The sequence below is a fragment of the Phoxinus phoxinus genome, assembly GCF_949152265.1.
Source record: "Phoxinus phoxinus genome assembly, chromosome: 1".
In the NCBI taxonomy this organism is placed as follows: Eukaryota; Metazoa; Chordata; class Actinopteri; order Cypriniformes; family Leuciscidae; genus Phoxinus; species Phoxinus phoxinus.
The window spans coordinates 2501762-2517469 of NC_136876.1; the positions used below are offsets into that span (position 1 = coordinate 2501762).

At 37.8% G+C, this 15708-nt stretch overlaps 2 protein-coding genes across 3 annotated transcripts in view; both read right to left on the bottom strand.

The window, feature by feature from the left end:
• LOC307006254 (uncharacterized protein) overlaps nucleotides 1-15708 on the bottom strand; it is an 89889-nt gene that overhangs the window by 46307 nt on the left and 27874 nt on the right. The window lies entirely within an intron of this gene.
• On the bottom strand, nucleotides 2834-15141 carry LOC307006323 (uncharacterized protein). 2 transcript variants are annotated; one of them, XM_079627173.1, is made up of 4 exons: nucleotides 15108-15141; nucleotides 14164-14237; nucleotides 13652-13898; nucleotides 2834-4768 (listed from the first exon to the last, which is right to left on the bottom strand). In XM_079627173.1, exons 3-4 carry the CDS (start codon nucleotides 13683-13685, stop codon nucleotides 3294-3296), a joined length of 1509 nt encoding a protein of 502 aa, XP_079483299.1. In that variant the 5' UTR covers nucleotides 13686-13898; nucleotides 14164-14237; nucleotides 15108-15141; the 3' UTR covers nucleotides 2834-3293. The 2 variants fall into 2 exon arrangements, with proteins under 2 accessions (XP_079483299.1, XP_079483300.1); XM_079627174.1 differs by lacking the exon at nucleotides 15108-15141 and having other exon boundaries at nucleotides 13652-13893; nucleotides 14164-14211.

Here is a 15708-nt window from a genome sequence, read left to right on the forward strand (position 1 = left end):
GGTCATCTGAAATTTTGAGGAGTGCGGTTTCAGTGCTATGCAGGGGACGGAAGCCGGATTGAAACTGCTCGTAGATGCTGTTAGACATGAGGTGATTATGAAGTTGAGAAGCGACTGTGTTTTTCCGGAATTTTAGATATGAAGGGTAAGTTAGATATGGGAAGATGGGAAGATACGAAGATTGCTAAAATTAGTGGGGTCCAGACCAGGTTTTTTCAGGATGGGTGTGACCGAGGCAGTTTTGAGTGAAGGGGGGACTGAACCGGAGCTTAGGGAGGGGTGAATAATCTCAGTGATGAGAGGGGCAAGAGAAGAGCAACAGAATTTAACCAAGGTGGAGGGAAGTGGGTCAAGCATGTGCAGGGTTTAGATTTATGAATAATGTCCGAAATGGCTTGAACGGAGGGAAGTTCAAAACTTGAAAAAGTAGTAGTTGGGGATGGATAAGGGGTGTTAAAGTTGCCTCCAGAAGCTACAGCTCCAGATGAAGTCAGGTGTTTATGGATGTCAGTGATTTTGGAAACAAAAAAGGACATAAGTTTATTGCAGAAGTCCTGGGACTGCATGTGGTAGGGAAGAGAATCGGGAGGTTTTGTAATGAAGGTGAGAAGGGAAAACAGGGTTTTAGACTTGTGATGATTAGAGTGGATTAAATGAGAGTAGTAAGCAGATTTAGCTGAAGAGAGGGAATCCTTATACAGATTGACATGATCCTTGTACATATTATTGTGAATGGTGAGTCCAGTTCTATTAGCAAGGCGTTCTATTAGCAAGGCGTTCTAGCTGACGGCCCTGAGATTTTAGAAGACGTAGGGCGGGAGTGAACCAGGGTGCTGAGCGGGTGAAAGAGACTGATCTGGATCTCATGGGAGCATGGGTGTCCAAGAGAGTGTGAAGATTTTTGTTGTAATGAGAAACTAATTCATCAGGTGAACAGCAGGCAGATACACTTGGAAAATGATTGATATCAGATGCAAAGGTGACAAAGTATCGCTTAGCCTGTACAAATAAATCTAGGTGTGTCCCTACACATGTGTAGGGACACACCTAACCAATAACAATCATTGACAATCATGGATCAAATTCATGCTTACCAATCCAGCAGAATCGTTCCTGGATACTTCCGTTGTCCTTGTCTTGCAAGTTACACTATAATGGCTCTTCCTATTACTTATTAGAAACTGTTTGTAACTCTAATTACTTATTAGAAACTCTTTGTAAACTGAAGTAAAAAAACTGAACAGTATTTGTCTTTATAAAAAAAATGTTTATTTAAACAAAAGATAAAAAAATACTGGTTACACAATGATTAATATTTGTAGCAAAATATCAAAAGGTTACAGGTTAAAATACTTCAGCTCTTCAATCTCAAGAGGGCAGTCCTGTGAGTGGAGAATTACACAGGCTATTTACCTGCTATTTAAGCAGTTCAAGCAATAGATGTAAAAAATAACTAGTTCTCATCCGAGCTATTAAAGTTAAAATAATACAACAGCGCAAATAGAGCAAAAAAGAATTTCAGTTAGAAAACTGAACCGGTAGATAACTCATTTCTCTCCAGGGAGGTACACAACACAAAGTCAAAAAGCAGTCTTATATACACGGGACGGGGTTACATTGTCCCTTATGCATTTGTGGCCTCCGGTGATGTCATTATATTCCATATATGGGCATTCTTCGTCCTTTGCGTGTTCCGCGCTTTGGGCCTCGGTCTTTGTGTGTGTGTGTGTAAATGTCAGGAAGTCAGTTTGTAAGTTCATCAAAATTAAACAACTGTCCTACAAAGCAGTAATTCAAGGAGAATTACACTGTTGTGGATAACACCTTCAATTCCAGAATACTCCTCAAAAAACATTGACCACAACATCCTTTTAAAAAAACTCGAACATTATAGCCGCGTTTCCACCGAAATTACCCGGAACAATTTGTCCCAGGAACTTTTTTTGCCCCAGACCAGTTGCTTTCTGCGTTTACACCGCGGTCTAAAGTACCGGGGAGATTATAAACTGGCGCAAGTTCGCAACTGCTCCTCCCAGTCTGCGACGGACAGTAATCAGTTTTGAGCGCCACATTTATAATAAGTATGGAGGAGATTCAAACTGTGCTGCTGTTGTTTGTGATGTATTGGTTTACTAACGAGGTAATTAACAAAACGGCAGAAAAGAGACGAGCACTGATACTAAAGCGTGTTCAGAAAGCTCGTAGCTAATGCTATAAAATTAGACGATGCGGACATTGAACGTAAGATGGCTGGGACGAACGCGCAGAAAATTTCCTGTTACACAAATACGCTTAATAAAGCCTGAACCTCGTCGTCGGTCCAGCTGTGTTTTTTTATTTTTTATTATATTCCATATTTGCAGACAGACAACTCTTACTACATGAAGCCACGAACCGCAATAGATTTTTAAAAATGGCGGTTAAAATAGAATGCTGCGTGGAGTCATCCAATCAAAATGCGGCGTGAACACAACCAATCAGCATGTTCAGCGCACAAGTCCCACCTCCGAAAGTTCCTGAACTTTGAAAAAGTACTACCTCGCCAGCAGGGACTTTCGGAGGGGGAAATATTTGCCCGGAACTTCATTTAGACCCTGATTTCTGCAGTGTAAACACACCGAGTACCAGCCCAAAGTTCCTAGTTCCTGGGGAAAGTTCCCGCGGTGGAAACGCGGCTTATGTTGGCATTAGTGGAATAGCACTAGCATGGTTTAAATCATACTTATCTGACCGTTATCAGTTTGTAGCAGTAAATGAAGAGATGTCTTATCGATCACAAGTTCAGTATGGCGTACCACAAGGCTCAGTACTAGGACCGCTGCTGTTCACTCTGTACATGCTACCCTTAGGAGATATCATTAGGAAACATGGAATTAGCTTTCACTGTTATGCTGACGATACTCAGCTGTATATTTCTTCAAAACCTAAGGAAACTTACCAATTCACAAAATTAACGGAATGCATAGCTGATATAAAAAATTCTTTAGGTTTGAGCTGAAATGCATAGCACAGTCTCTAGAGCCCTGTATAGTGCTGTATTTCTGCTTTACATGAGCGCCACCTACTGTCAGAGAGCTATTTTTTTATTATTTTTGCATTGATCTGAACTGATAAATTACACATTCCTGTTGGTTGAACACGACCAATATCAATCAATCAACAAAGTGTCCTGTGCTCAGCACACACCGGCTATAGGTGGAGAGGAGAGATTTGGCTATAGGGTGATGTGTGGCTAACTTACACAGAAGAGACTTTGTTGCTCAGCACATGAAAATAAACTACTTACCGTGATCTCAGACTTTAAGTGGTTTCTCCACTGTATGGATCTTCATGTGTCGCTTCAAGTTACTTTTAAAAGAGAAACTCTTTCCGCACTGATCACACGTGTGCGGCTTCTCTCCAGTGTGGATCATCTCATGTGTTTTCAGATGTGCTGATCGACTGAATTCCTTGTCACAGTGTGAACACTTGTAAGGTTTTTCTCCAGTGTAAATTCTCTGGTGATGTTTTAAACCGTCTGCTGTAGTAAAAGTCTTCTCACACTCAAAGCACATGTACTCTCTCACAACAGTTTGAGTTTTCTCATGTGTATGTAAATATGGCAGCAGTGAAAAACTCTTTCCACACACAGAACATGAATGCAGCTTCTCCTTCGTATGAACTATCAGGTGTTTCTTCAGGTTTGATGACGTAATAAATGTTTTGCCGCATTGATCACATGTGAACGGCTTCTCTCCAGTGTGGATCCTCACGTGAACGTTAAGGTGTGATGATTGACTGAATCTCTTCCCGCACTGATCACATGAGAACGGCTTCTCTCCGGTGTGGATCCTCATGTGATCATCAAGACTTTGTTTGGTTGTGAAATTGTTTCCACACTGATGGCATACATGCAGATTCTCTCCAGTGTGGATCCTCATGTGTATCTTCAGGTTACTTTTAAAAGAGAAACTCTTCCCGCACTGATCACATGTGTGCGGCTTCTCTCCAGTGTGGATCATCTCATGTGTTTTCAGATGTGCTGACTGACTGAATCTCTTGTCACAGTGTGAACACTTGTAAGGTTTCTCTCCAGTGTGGATCCTCTCATGTGTTTTCAGAATTGCTGACAGACTGAATCTCTTGTCACAGTGTGAACACTTGTAAGGTTTCTCTCCAGTGTGGATCCGCTCATGTGCTTTTAGATGTTCTGACAAAATGAATCTCTTGTCACAGTGTGAACACTTGTAAGGTTTTTCTCCAGTGTGGAACCTCTCATGTGTTTTCAGAGATGATGGCTGACTGAATCTCTTGTCACAGTGTGAACACTTGTAAGGTTTTTCTCCAGTGTGGATCCTCTGGTGCAGTTTTAAACTGGTCAGTTCTTCACTCTCCTCCTTCACTTCTCCCAGTTCTTCACTCTCCTCCTTCACTTCACTCTCCTCCTTCACTTCTCTCAGTTCTTCACTCTCCTCCTTCACTTCACTCTCCTCCTTCACTTCTCTCAGTTCTTCACTCTCCTCCTTCACTTCTCTCAGTTCTTCACTCTCCTCCTTCACTTCTCTCAGATCTTCACTCTCCTCCTTCACTTCTCTCAGTTCTTCACTCTCCTCCTTCACTTCTCTCAGTTCTTCACTCTCCTCCTTCACTTCTCTCAGTTCTTCACTCTCCTCCTTCACTTCTCTCAGTTCTTCACTCTCCTCCTTCACTTCTCTCAGTTCTTCACTCTCCTCTTTCATTTTTCTTTCCTCCACTTCACTCAGTTCTTCACTCTCCTCTTCCATCGGGTCTGACATGAAAGAAACAAATATTATATTAATTTTTCAGTACATCAAAATGACTCAAAGAGAGAAATATAAAGTGAAAGGCCAAGAAAGTGAGCTCTGATGTAATGGTAGAAAGTAGCCAACTGCTATAAAATATTATGTCCTTGAAACTTTCCATGAATGAGGTCAATTTATCTTCCAATTATTATTTTTAAAACATTATAGGCACGAAGCCCATGTTTCTTTAGCAAGAACTATTACTTTGATCAATGACACCATTATCTAACATGACATTAACATATACAATACTGCCATGTTTTGACACCAATTTTGAGATTGATATTTATTTTACTAAAACTTTTTAATTATTAATGGTTATTCACACTAGACTTTTCCGTCATGGACGGCTCTATGAAGGAGCTCTTTCTACTGCATGATGGGAAGACAGGAGAATAATCTCAATCCATTGTCTCACTTTTTACACAAACTGTAGCATTGACTATATTCATTAACCCTGTTACCAAAGTTACTGTAAGAAGAATCTCTAGAACTATGAATAACTTATATGATATTTGACAAATACAACTTATCAGTAACTTGGTGTTTACTCATTATTCCTGAAAAAATATTTTTGAACTATGTTGAAAATAACTAAAATTCTGGTAACGTTGTTGCAAATTGGGAACCAGATATAAAATAAATGTAAAATAAAACAGTTAAAATAGTATTGTTGAATGCTCTACTGCAGGGGTCGGCAACTGGCGATATACAGCAATATTTTCTGGCCCGCCGGATTATTTTGGAAGTCCGTTTTTTTTTTGTTTTTTTTTTACTATAACGGTTTACAAATAGGCCCCGTGAATCAGTGATGCGCGGGATGATCCAAAATGAGTGACGAGTGCCTGCGGTCACCCGCGGTTACGAGTCATCCAAAAATATTTTTAATGATATTCGGGTCGCGGTCGGTCGGGTCGTTTGAAATAATGCCAATTAAACCATTGTAATTTATATAGTACTAGACATAATGTTCTATGAAATACATAGGTCTACACTTTATTGGCTGAATGCGCGAGGATGACGCACGAGCTCAGTCTGCAGAGATGACAGTGGGAAATCCTTATTTACCTAAATGTTGAGCGCGTTATTAACTTTTGAATAAGAGCTGAAGCGGGACAAAATGCCCGATTTCCCAAAACGTTGAACTGAGCAATGCCATTGTGCCATTTTAATAGGCTACTTTTAAACGCATATAGCTCAGTAATGCGAGTTTTATGTATTTTCTGAGAGGGGGCGGGATTTTTGTTGGGAAATTCGGAGGAGAGACGCACACTTTGATTAGACTGGATAAACACCTGCAGCATCTTAATTGTTAAGAAAATGAAACGAAATAAATGAATAAATCAAGCCTTTATTACAAAACACAGCATTCAGAAAAATGCGCACCCCTAGTTCCTACGTCTATGGCCCAATTTGCGGGCCAGGAAGCGGGTCGGGTACAATATTTTCTTTCTTTTGTTTGCGGTCCGAGTTGCGGGCGGGTTGAAAACGTCGGTCGGGTGCGGGTTGTTTATACATTGACCCGCGCATCACTGCCGTGTATCATTCGTTCAATCGTTTTTTTCCCCCCAAATTAAAACCAAAAATAAAAAAATGAAAAACGACTTGTTTTTGAGATTTGAGATTCTGAAAACGAGATCTAAATTTTTAAAGCAGGTGAACACTTTTAAGCTTTTACTTTTAAGTATTTTAAGCGGTTGCTGAATTGAACCTTGTGGGAGCGGGACGGAAAAAAACAGTCCCGCGCAGACCTCGTGTCCCGAATAAATAATAATTTAAAAAAAGAAATAAAGTTCAAAAGTTGTACAGTCCATTGGTAATACAATACTAAATCAGATATATGTACAATAACATGTCCAACAATCGATTTAAATAGTACATGGGGTTTAATTTATCGTTAATAAAATGTATCCGCGGCATTGTCTCGTGTGCTTAAATGGTCCAGTGGTAGAACTTTCGTCAAGTGTGTAAAAGGTTCTGGGTTCTAATCTGCATTTGTTTAGTTTTTTTTTCTTCATCAAAACCGATTATTCTCATCAGTGGTTGTACATAAGTAGTAGGGACACGTTTGTGTGCATTATATTTTGTGATTTCACCGTAACGAATAGGCCTATTCCATGTAGCTGGCCCGCCATCTACTGGATAAAAAAAATATTGGCCCGCGGCCAAAGTTACTTGCCGACGCCTGCTCTACTGGGTGGTTGCCCTGCACGCTTAATACACAAACTACAGCTAGTTCAAAACGCAGCAGCTCGAGTTCTTACCAGAACCAGGAAGTATGGCCATATTAGCCCTGTTCTGTCAACACTGCATTGGCTGCCTAATAAACATTGTATACATTTTAAAATATTGCTGATTACTTACAAAGCACTAAATGGTTTAGCTTTATTTCATTTTATTGTTTATTTTTACAGGCACAATGCACAATTAAAAGTAATTGCACCAGAATTAGCTAATAGCTAGTTTACATCTGCTGTCCCTGGGCAGGTAAACAAATAAAATAACATACATTACTCATAAACCACATAAAACATCACAATACATACAGGTCCAGGAATATAACATTTAAAACCAGAATATAAAACAGATAATGTACAACACAGTCATTAGTGGTTGCAGATCTGTTGAGATAGTAGCCAGTACTTAAGCTTATTTTTTAAAATTGAGAAGCTATTGAGGCTTCGAATGTTTGTAGGTAAGGAATTCCACAGCCCCACTAAAGCCCCCCAAAGGCTGTTTTTCTGTACTGCGGTACCAAATCTCCCCTGGCAGATGCTCTAGTCCTACCTGCACTTCCGTTATGGGTCACACATCCCTGAAGAGAAGGTGGAGCAAGATTATGAATAATTTTGTACATCAGGCACACATCAGTATAAAATACAAAATTATTAAAACTTAAATTTAACCTTTTCAAAATAGTACAATGATGGTAGTCCCTTGGTTTTTTTATCTAACGCTTTCATGATTTGTTTATGAAGGGAGTACTGTTGTAAAGTTTTCTTTGATCGAAGCAGAGACCAGTGAGACAGTTGGGATCGCGTTCAGAAGATCTTCTTTATTGAGCGCGGCTGCAAGTTCGTCCAAAATCAGTCTAAACTGTAATAGTGTACTTTCAATTTATATACTTTTAGGGGCAAGGATTTACATTATGATGAGACATTAAGTATTACAGGTTTTGGAACCTGCCCTAGACCCAGTTAGCATAACTATTCAAACGCTGAGACACGAGAACAGGGCTGGCAGGATTCTCTTGCTGAAACTGGAGCTAGAAGTGTCCAGTAATCTAACAAATACAGAAAACAGGACTGACCGGACTCTCTTGCTGGAAGTTTCGCAGCTGATCTAAACATTTACTCTCTTCACTTTTGCAGTTTCCTAAATTAAACATTTAATAAATTTGTTATCCTTCAGTACACAGGCTTAAGTGTAGTTGCATCTGCTTGTGACCAATGTGTTATACAATACGACAAGTGAGGGTGAATCAGAGTATGTACTAAAAGAAGTGCAGCTGATTCAGAGAGCTGGTGCCTGATGTTTTTTAAATTATTCAAATTAAATTTAACATTATTTATAACCCTTTTTATTTGCTTTTTAAAAGACAGATGTTGGTCTATTATTATTCCTAAATATTTAACATGTCACAAATTTAATTGCTTCACCATTAAATATGATATCTGGATTCACAGAATTTTGTTTTCGTGCAGTGAAATACGTGCATACAGTTTTACTCACATTTAGTGACAAACAAGACTCATTCAACCAATTTGAGACTTTTCACCATTGCAGATGACAGTTTGCTTGCAGCTAGTTCTTTGGTTCTTGCATTAGTAAAAAGCACAGTATCATCTGCATACATTATAACATTTAAACCTGGACATATTTGAGGCAGATCATTAATATAAATACTAAATAAAATCGGTCCTAAAATTGACCCCTGAGGAACCCCCGCAGGACAGCTAGCAAATGGAGAGCATTTATCAGCCACTCTTGTGCATTGACTTCTATTACTGAGGTATGATTTCATCCACATTCAAGGCAGCATCTGATAAATTAAAATTCTGAAGTTTTGACATTAAATAGTTATGATTCATTGTGTCAAATGCCTTTGTTATGTCCAGTGTTGTAATGTAACGGAGTACAAATACTTCGTTACTGTACTTAAGTAGAAATTTCACGTATCTGTACTTTACTTCGCTATTTAAATTTATGTCAACTTTTACTTTTACTTCACTACATTTCCTAGATAAAATGTATACTTTTACTCCGCTACATTTCCACTAAGCATCTTCGTTACTCGTTACTACAAAATAAAATCAAAAGAAATGTGGGTTTGAGGTTTGGCGAATCACTGCTCCTAGATTGCATGACGCACGCTCTATTTCAGCGTAAAGCTGGTTTGTTGCCATGGAGGAGGATGCACAACTGAACCCGTGGAAGCGCGAGCGAATCCCAAACGCGACGCTTCACGAGATAAGATGCAAGTGGCTAAACTAAACCGCTGATTTACGATAGAAGTTTTAAACGACCGACATAAATAATCAGTTTGCTAAGCTCATCTTCGGTAAGGGGAGATTTACAGGTAAAGATAAAAAACTGAGGGAAGAAGAACGAGAGATGGAGATGAGAAAGGAGAGCAGGTAAGTTAGAGCAATAGCCTTTTGCATAACGTTACTGTGCCCAGAATGAGAATAACTTTATTACAATGGATTCCTATTTAACACAGATATACATATGTTTTTTGCCAATGACAGTGGAAAAATAATATGCCCCCGAACGCCCTAGCAAGATCACTTTTGGGACCTCTGTATTTATAAAACCCTGTGTACGGCTATTGCACTGAATATACAATTATATTTTTGAAAAATACAATGAATTATAAGGCTGTACAGAACAGTGCACTATTGCAGACTGATTTTTTCTTAGTAGAGCAGCTAACTTAAAGTAGGCCTACATGCAGTGCGAGATAAACGATAACACAAGTACAGTAGGCTACAGGCTACAAAACACAAACAACAGCAGGTTGTACCAGTTAATAGTATGCCTAGTATAAGAAATCCACAATAAAGTTCACAATCAAAGTTAACCGCTTGCTTTAAAAAAAAAAACTTTTTACTTTTACTTTAAAATACTTAAGTACATTAAATATCAGAAAATTACTTTTCATACTTAAGTACAGTATAAATCAGATACTTTAAGACTTTTACTTAAGTAATATTCTAAAAGGTAACTTTTACTTCTACCAAAGTCTTTTTCTAGTACCATACTTGTACTTTTACTCAAGTATTGCTTTCTAGTACTTTATACAACACTGGTTATGTCTAAGAACACAGCTCCAACAACACCAAAGTTAACTTCTAATTTGTTCGAGAAAAGAACAATTAGCAGTTTCAGTAGAATATTTTTTTCGAAACCCAAATTGCATTGGGTGTAGATTCACTTCACTTTCGTTTAAATAAGAAACGAATTGATCACAAACTACTCTTTCTGCAAATTTTGATGCTATTGGAAGGATACTTATGGGTCTATAATTTGATGGAAGAGTCCTATCACCTGCTTTAAAAATAGGCGTCACTACTGCCGCCTTCCAGCAATTTGGAAAATAGGAGTTTGTTATTGACAGATTTGTCAAGTGTGTTAGAGGTTTGCAAAAAAATTATTTATAAGTTTTAAAAAATCGTGCATCAGTATCATAAACATCTTTAGACCTAGATCCTTTTAAATTATCAATTATTTTCAATAGATTCTGAGACATTTTCAATAGTGAAGACAGGCGTTTCATTGTTTATGGGTTCTAGTACTCCAGATCTAGCACCAAATTTCCTAGCCAGACACTGTACAGAGTTCAAGAAGAAGGAAATAAAGATTGTAGCTATTTTTTCTTTATCTTCTATTAATTTCGATTGGTCACGTATAATCCAGTTTTGAACTGTTTTATTCCCCTTATTTGTAATTTTAGCAATATTTTTCCTAATTAATTTACTATTTCCTTTAGAATCCTCAATTAATTTAATAAAATAATTAGCTTTGGCCTGTCTTAATTCTTTCCAATTCCAATTTTGAACTGTTTTATTCTCTTTATTTGTAATTTTATCAATATTTATATACTTTATTTCGCACATTCTGGAATGTTCTCTTATCATGTGGTAATTTAGATTTAAGAGCAGCCTTTAACGCCAAGTCTCTATGCTTCATTAGCTTCCAGAGCCGTTCATTTAACCATGGCAGATGCACTTTACTCGAGTAAGATATATTTTTACTGAATACATTTTTAGTCGTATTAACTCTATCCATCATACAGATAAATGCTTGTTCTATATCACCAGACTGCATAACATAATTCCAGTCCAGGTGCTTTAATTTCTCCTCGAATTGGCCAATTAGGGATTTTGGTATAATATATAAAAAAGCTTTTGCCTTCTTGTCTGTATAAAAACCTTTTTTGTCAACTTTCTTACAATTAAGGTCAGGTTGTGGTCTGACATACCAGCAACCAAATTAAATGATTTTGTAATGCTTTTAGGTTTAATTAAATCTCTCTGACTTTGTGTTGATTGAGTAATCCTAGTTGGGCCAAGGATAATTTGTGTAAGATTCAACTGATCTGATATACTTTTAAGTTGATATCTCTTAGCTTTTTCCGACCAGTTTATATTAAAATCACCTAAAACAATTAATTCCTTTTTTGTACCAATTTTCTTTACAGATTTCAATTTATCATAAAATGTCTTTGTAGAATTAGGGGGTCTGTATAATCCAACCACAGTAAAAGACATTTGAGGAGATAAGACAATAGTAACAATAATACATTCTAGATCTTGCGCTGAATTAAGATGAACCTCCACACATTTACAATGATTACGAACATACTGAAGGACTCCTCCTCCTCTACCTGATATTCTATCCTTCCTAAAAACATGATAACCCTGTACAGCAAAAGCAGTCTTTGGTGAGAACTCAGTTAGCCATGATTCCGAGAGAAAAAGAAAGTCCAAATTCGAATCCATCAGCAGACCCTCAATTTGCTCGGTCTTTGATACAATACTTCTTATATTCAGATGTCCACCGAGCAGGCCTTTGGGTTTTAGTCTTTTATCCCACAATACTTTAAACTGGTTTACTGGTTGAAAAAAGTTCCAACTTCCTTTTAGTCATCATTCTATTTAAATGTTCTTTACAGCCATTCAGGTTAAGAATAGTGTTTTGTGGAGTTGCGATCGGACTTACAGATCGATTGTCACTCCCTTGATGCAGTTCAGTGGCGTTTACAAGCTGAGGTGTAACGCTATCCGGCAAAAGTGGCTTTCGTTCAACTTTGCAAACTGGTCCCGGGTTTGAATGAACGTCACCTGCCAGTAAGATCGTGATTAGCAGGTAGCTGGTTAGCTTGTAGTTTGGCTTGAAGATTTCATCCTGGAGCGTGGCCGGACAGTAGTTGGTAAGTTAGCCGTTCCATTGCTCAGGATATTTTAATATACAGCTTGATGACTCAGCTGAGCGAAGACAACAACGCTTCCCCGCGCAACACCGCCAGCTCGACCAAGCCAGCAGCAACGGAGTGAAAGCAGCAGGAGAGCTAAGATGTAAATAATCATTCCGCCTCAATACGCCATATTTCCAGTAAATTGCTTTAATCCGGTTCCAGTTCTCGGTTTGAAGTTTGATTTGCAAAAAAAACATTCTTATTGAAGTTAGTATTGTACTTATATTTGGTTTTGGCTGAGCGAAGTCCAGCAGCACCTGCCGTACTCCGCGTCCGCTCCACCATTTCTCAGCTCCGCAGTACTTGAGCGAGCTCTTAACACATTATAGTCCTTCACGTCTACTGCGATCTCAAAATGCCGGCCAGTTAATAATACCTAGAATATCAAAATCGACTGCTGGCGGTAGATCCTTGTTTCCTATTTAGCACCAAAACTTTGAAACAGTCTTCCTACCGTTGTCCGGGAAGCAGACACACTCTGTCAGTTCAAAGCTAGATTAAAGACACATCTCTTTGGCCTAGCATTCACATAGGCTAATGCATTATAGACTTCTATAACTCAATGTTAGGCTGCATAGATTAGGTCAGCCGGAACTGGGAACACTTCCCATAAATCCTGATGTACTCGTTACATCATAAGAAGAATCATGGCATCTACGCTAATTTTAGTGTCTTTGTTTATCCCGAGGTTTTCCCGCAGCCTGCCGGATCCAGGACGTATCCAGATCTGACGAAGGACCTTCGCCTGGACCTGATGACAACGCAGTGCTGAAGTGCCAACTAGCCTCTCCCTATCTAACATGGCTCCCTATGCCTTTACCACTCCACAGTACCCCGAAGTGATAAAGTTAAATAAAATTCTGTATCAAAATGTAAAGGCAGGACAAGTAGCTTGTTAAGGCTTGGTTTGTAGGGAATTACAAACATGCACACATATATTCAAACGCGCATAACTACAAAATCAATTCTTAATGCGCATGTGAACGCCATCAGCGTTTCTCACAGGTTCACGTTTAAAGTCTGTTTAGAGAGAACAGTGTCGTCTTAGCGGCCCGCTAATTAACAAATGATCCTTTCGACGGAAGTGAATCAATCAAAACTAACTTTAGCTGGAAAATAACATTATTCAAGAACCGCTATAAAGCCAAAACAATCTGTTACCTTAAATTATACATTTATCTCTGTAAAGCAGCTTTGAAACAATCTACATTGCTAAAAACGCAATATAAATGAAGATGACTTGAAGAAAACCAAGAACATTTTGCACCATTTCATAGTGTAACTGTTTATCTAAATGTGATGAAGAGCTTGAATGTTTCTAACAAGAATGTTCTTCAGCATCATGAATGAATGAAGAATAAAAACCAACCTCTTTGTTCTTCAGGATCTTCAGTGTGTTTCATTCTGCAGGGTTCTGGATCACTCGTGTTCTCACTGTCCTCTTTAATAAACTCAGTCGCTGCAGATTTCAGCTCTTCCTGATGCTTTCATGCTCGTCTTCACTTGTAGCTGACGGGAATTTACAGCATTTATTGGAGAATTGCAGTGGGAGGAGCTTCACTGATGATGAATTCCAGCATGGGAGGAGCTTAACTGATGATGTGGGAGAAGCTGATCTGCCAAAATCAAAAATATTAATTACTGAGTTTTGTTTTTATAATAAATTACACGTCTAAGCATTTATGTCTGTCTATCTATTCATCGTACAGTAACTGATGCCAATTCATTCATTATTTTTATTGCTAATCCTAACATTATTCTGCTTCTTCATTAACATACAGGTATCTAGAAATATAGTAAAGAATATAAATAATTTAAATTATTCCAAATATAAATAATGGTAAGAAAAACAGTTAAAATCGTAAACAGAAATAAACTTACATATAGTAGCCAACAAATCCCCTCAGTCTGCTGACACCAATGAAATGAGCTTTAAGTGACAATTTACAGGAGATCTGGAGACATCAGCATAATAAATGAGGTGAAAACAGGAACTATTGTCATGAAATAAAGAGTGTTTTCAGCAGATCTGTTAATATTGATGAGCCTCAGACTATCAACACTCATTCAACAAGCCATTCAGGATCATCAGCAGATCATCTCACTTTATTCTGAGTGTTTGCTGTTAGAAACACATTATTTGAGTCAGGCTAAAAGCCTATAAAACTACTGCTATACTGAAAGGCAATACTGTTATTTCTCACAATATGACATGGATAAAACATCAATAATACAAAAACAATCACTAATGACACTCATCTTCATAAACCACTACAGATAAATAATTAAAGAAGCACATGTCCAAATTAATCTAATATAGCAAGTTTGATCTTATGATAGCAGCATTAATCACAATAAAGTAGTTAGATCATTAAAATAATAACATAAACTGTTAATTATAATAACACTCTTAAAAATAAAGAGCCCCAAAAGCAATATTGTTCCAAGAGTAAAACGCTTTTCATATTAGTATTGCTTTAATGTCTCACGTGGCTCATCATAGGCTCAATGTTTAGCATTGTTCCAGTATGACACTCGAGATCGATTCACACATTAATTCCCCTCACAGATCTTAAACTTTGACTTTTGACTTGACGAAACAATCACACAAACACACACAAAAGCACTCAAAAATCGCTCAGGTCTGAATGAACTCGACATATTCTCCTCATGCTCGCTCGACGACGCCAGAAAAGACGCACAAGTAACTTATCGCTGTGATCGATGAAAACAATACAGAAATGAGCCTGTCGCTTAATCAAAATGTATAAAGTGTGTTTGGTGGTTGTGTAAATATGAGAAATACCGTGAACTGCTCTCCTCACCTCAGAAGACTCGACGCTGAAACTCAATAGAGCAACACAGTCCCGCCCACAGCCCGAGAGCAATACTAACCAACTGCAGAACCGCAGAACCATACGCCACAGCAGTGTGAGGACGACAGCGCCAGCCTAACGGTCTGATGCCGGAAGTGGGCGGAGCAAAGCGTTATTTTCAAACAACGTTATTTTAAAGATTTTTTAAAAACGATTTAATGGAAAATATATATTTTAGATATACATATCAAATATTATAAAATATACGAATTATGTCTTGCCCTATTAACAAACTAGCTAGGTCTATAATATTAATAGTTTTTTAAAAGTTAAAATTATACTTTATCCATTTGTTTTGTTGTTTCAAATGATTACAAATATCCAATAGTAATTAAATAAAAATACAAAATCGAACTAAATTTTTTTTTTATATATATATATAAAACAAAATCAAACCAAAGAAAATAAATCTTATACAAGTTATGCAGGCACACATTTAACAATAATTGTCAAGTGACAAATAAATAAAAACTCCATGCGTTAATCCTGAGGCGCCCTTTTTGTTAGCACTATTTTTAAACCGTCAAGATGGGACAAATTGAATAAAAGA

Bases quoted from the DNA above. Each gene is read 5' to 3' on its own strand.
- LOC307006323 (XM_079627173.1), bottom strand. From the start codon at position 13,685: ATGAAACACACTGAAGATCCTGAAGAACAAAGAG. The intron at 4,769-13,651 runs GTTGGTTTTTAT...CTTTCATGTCAG, and splicing joins AGATCCTGAAGAACAAAGAG to ACCCGATGGAAGAGGAGAGT.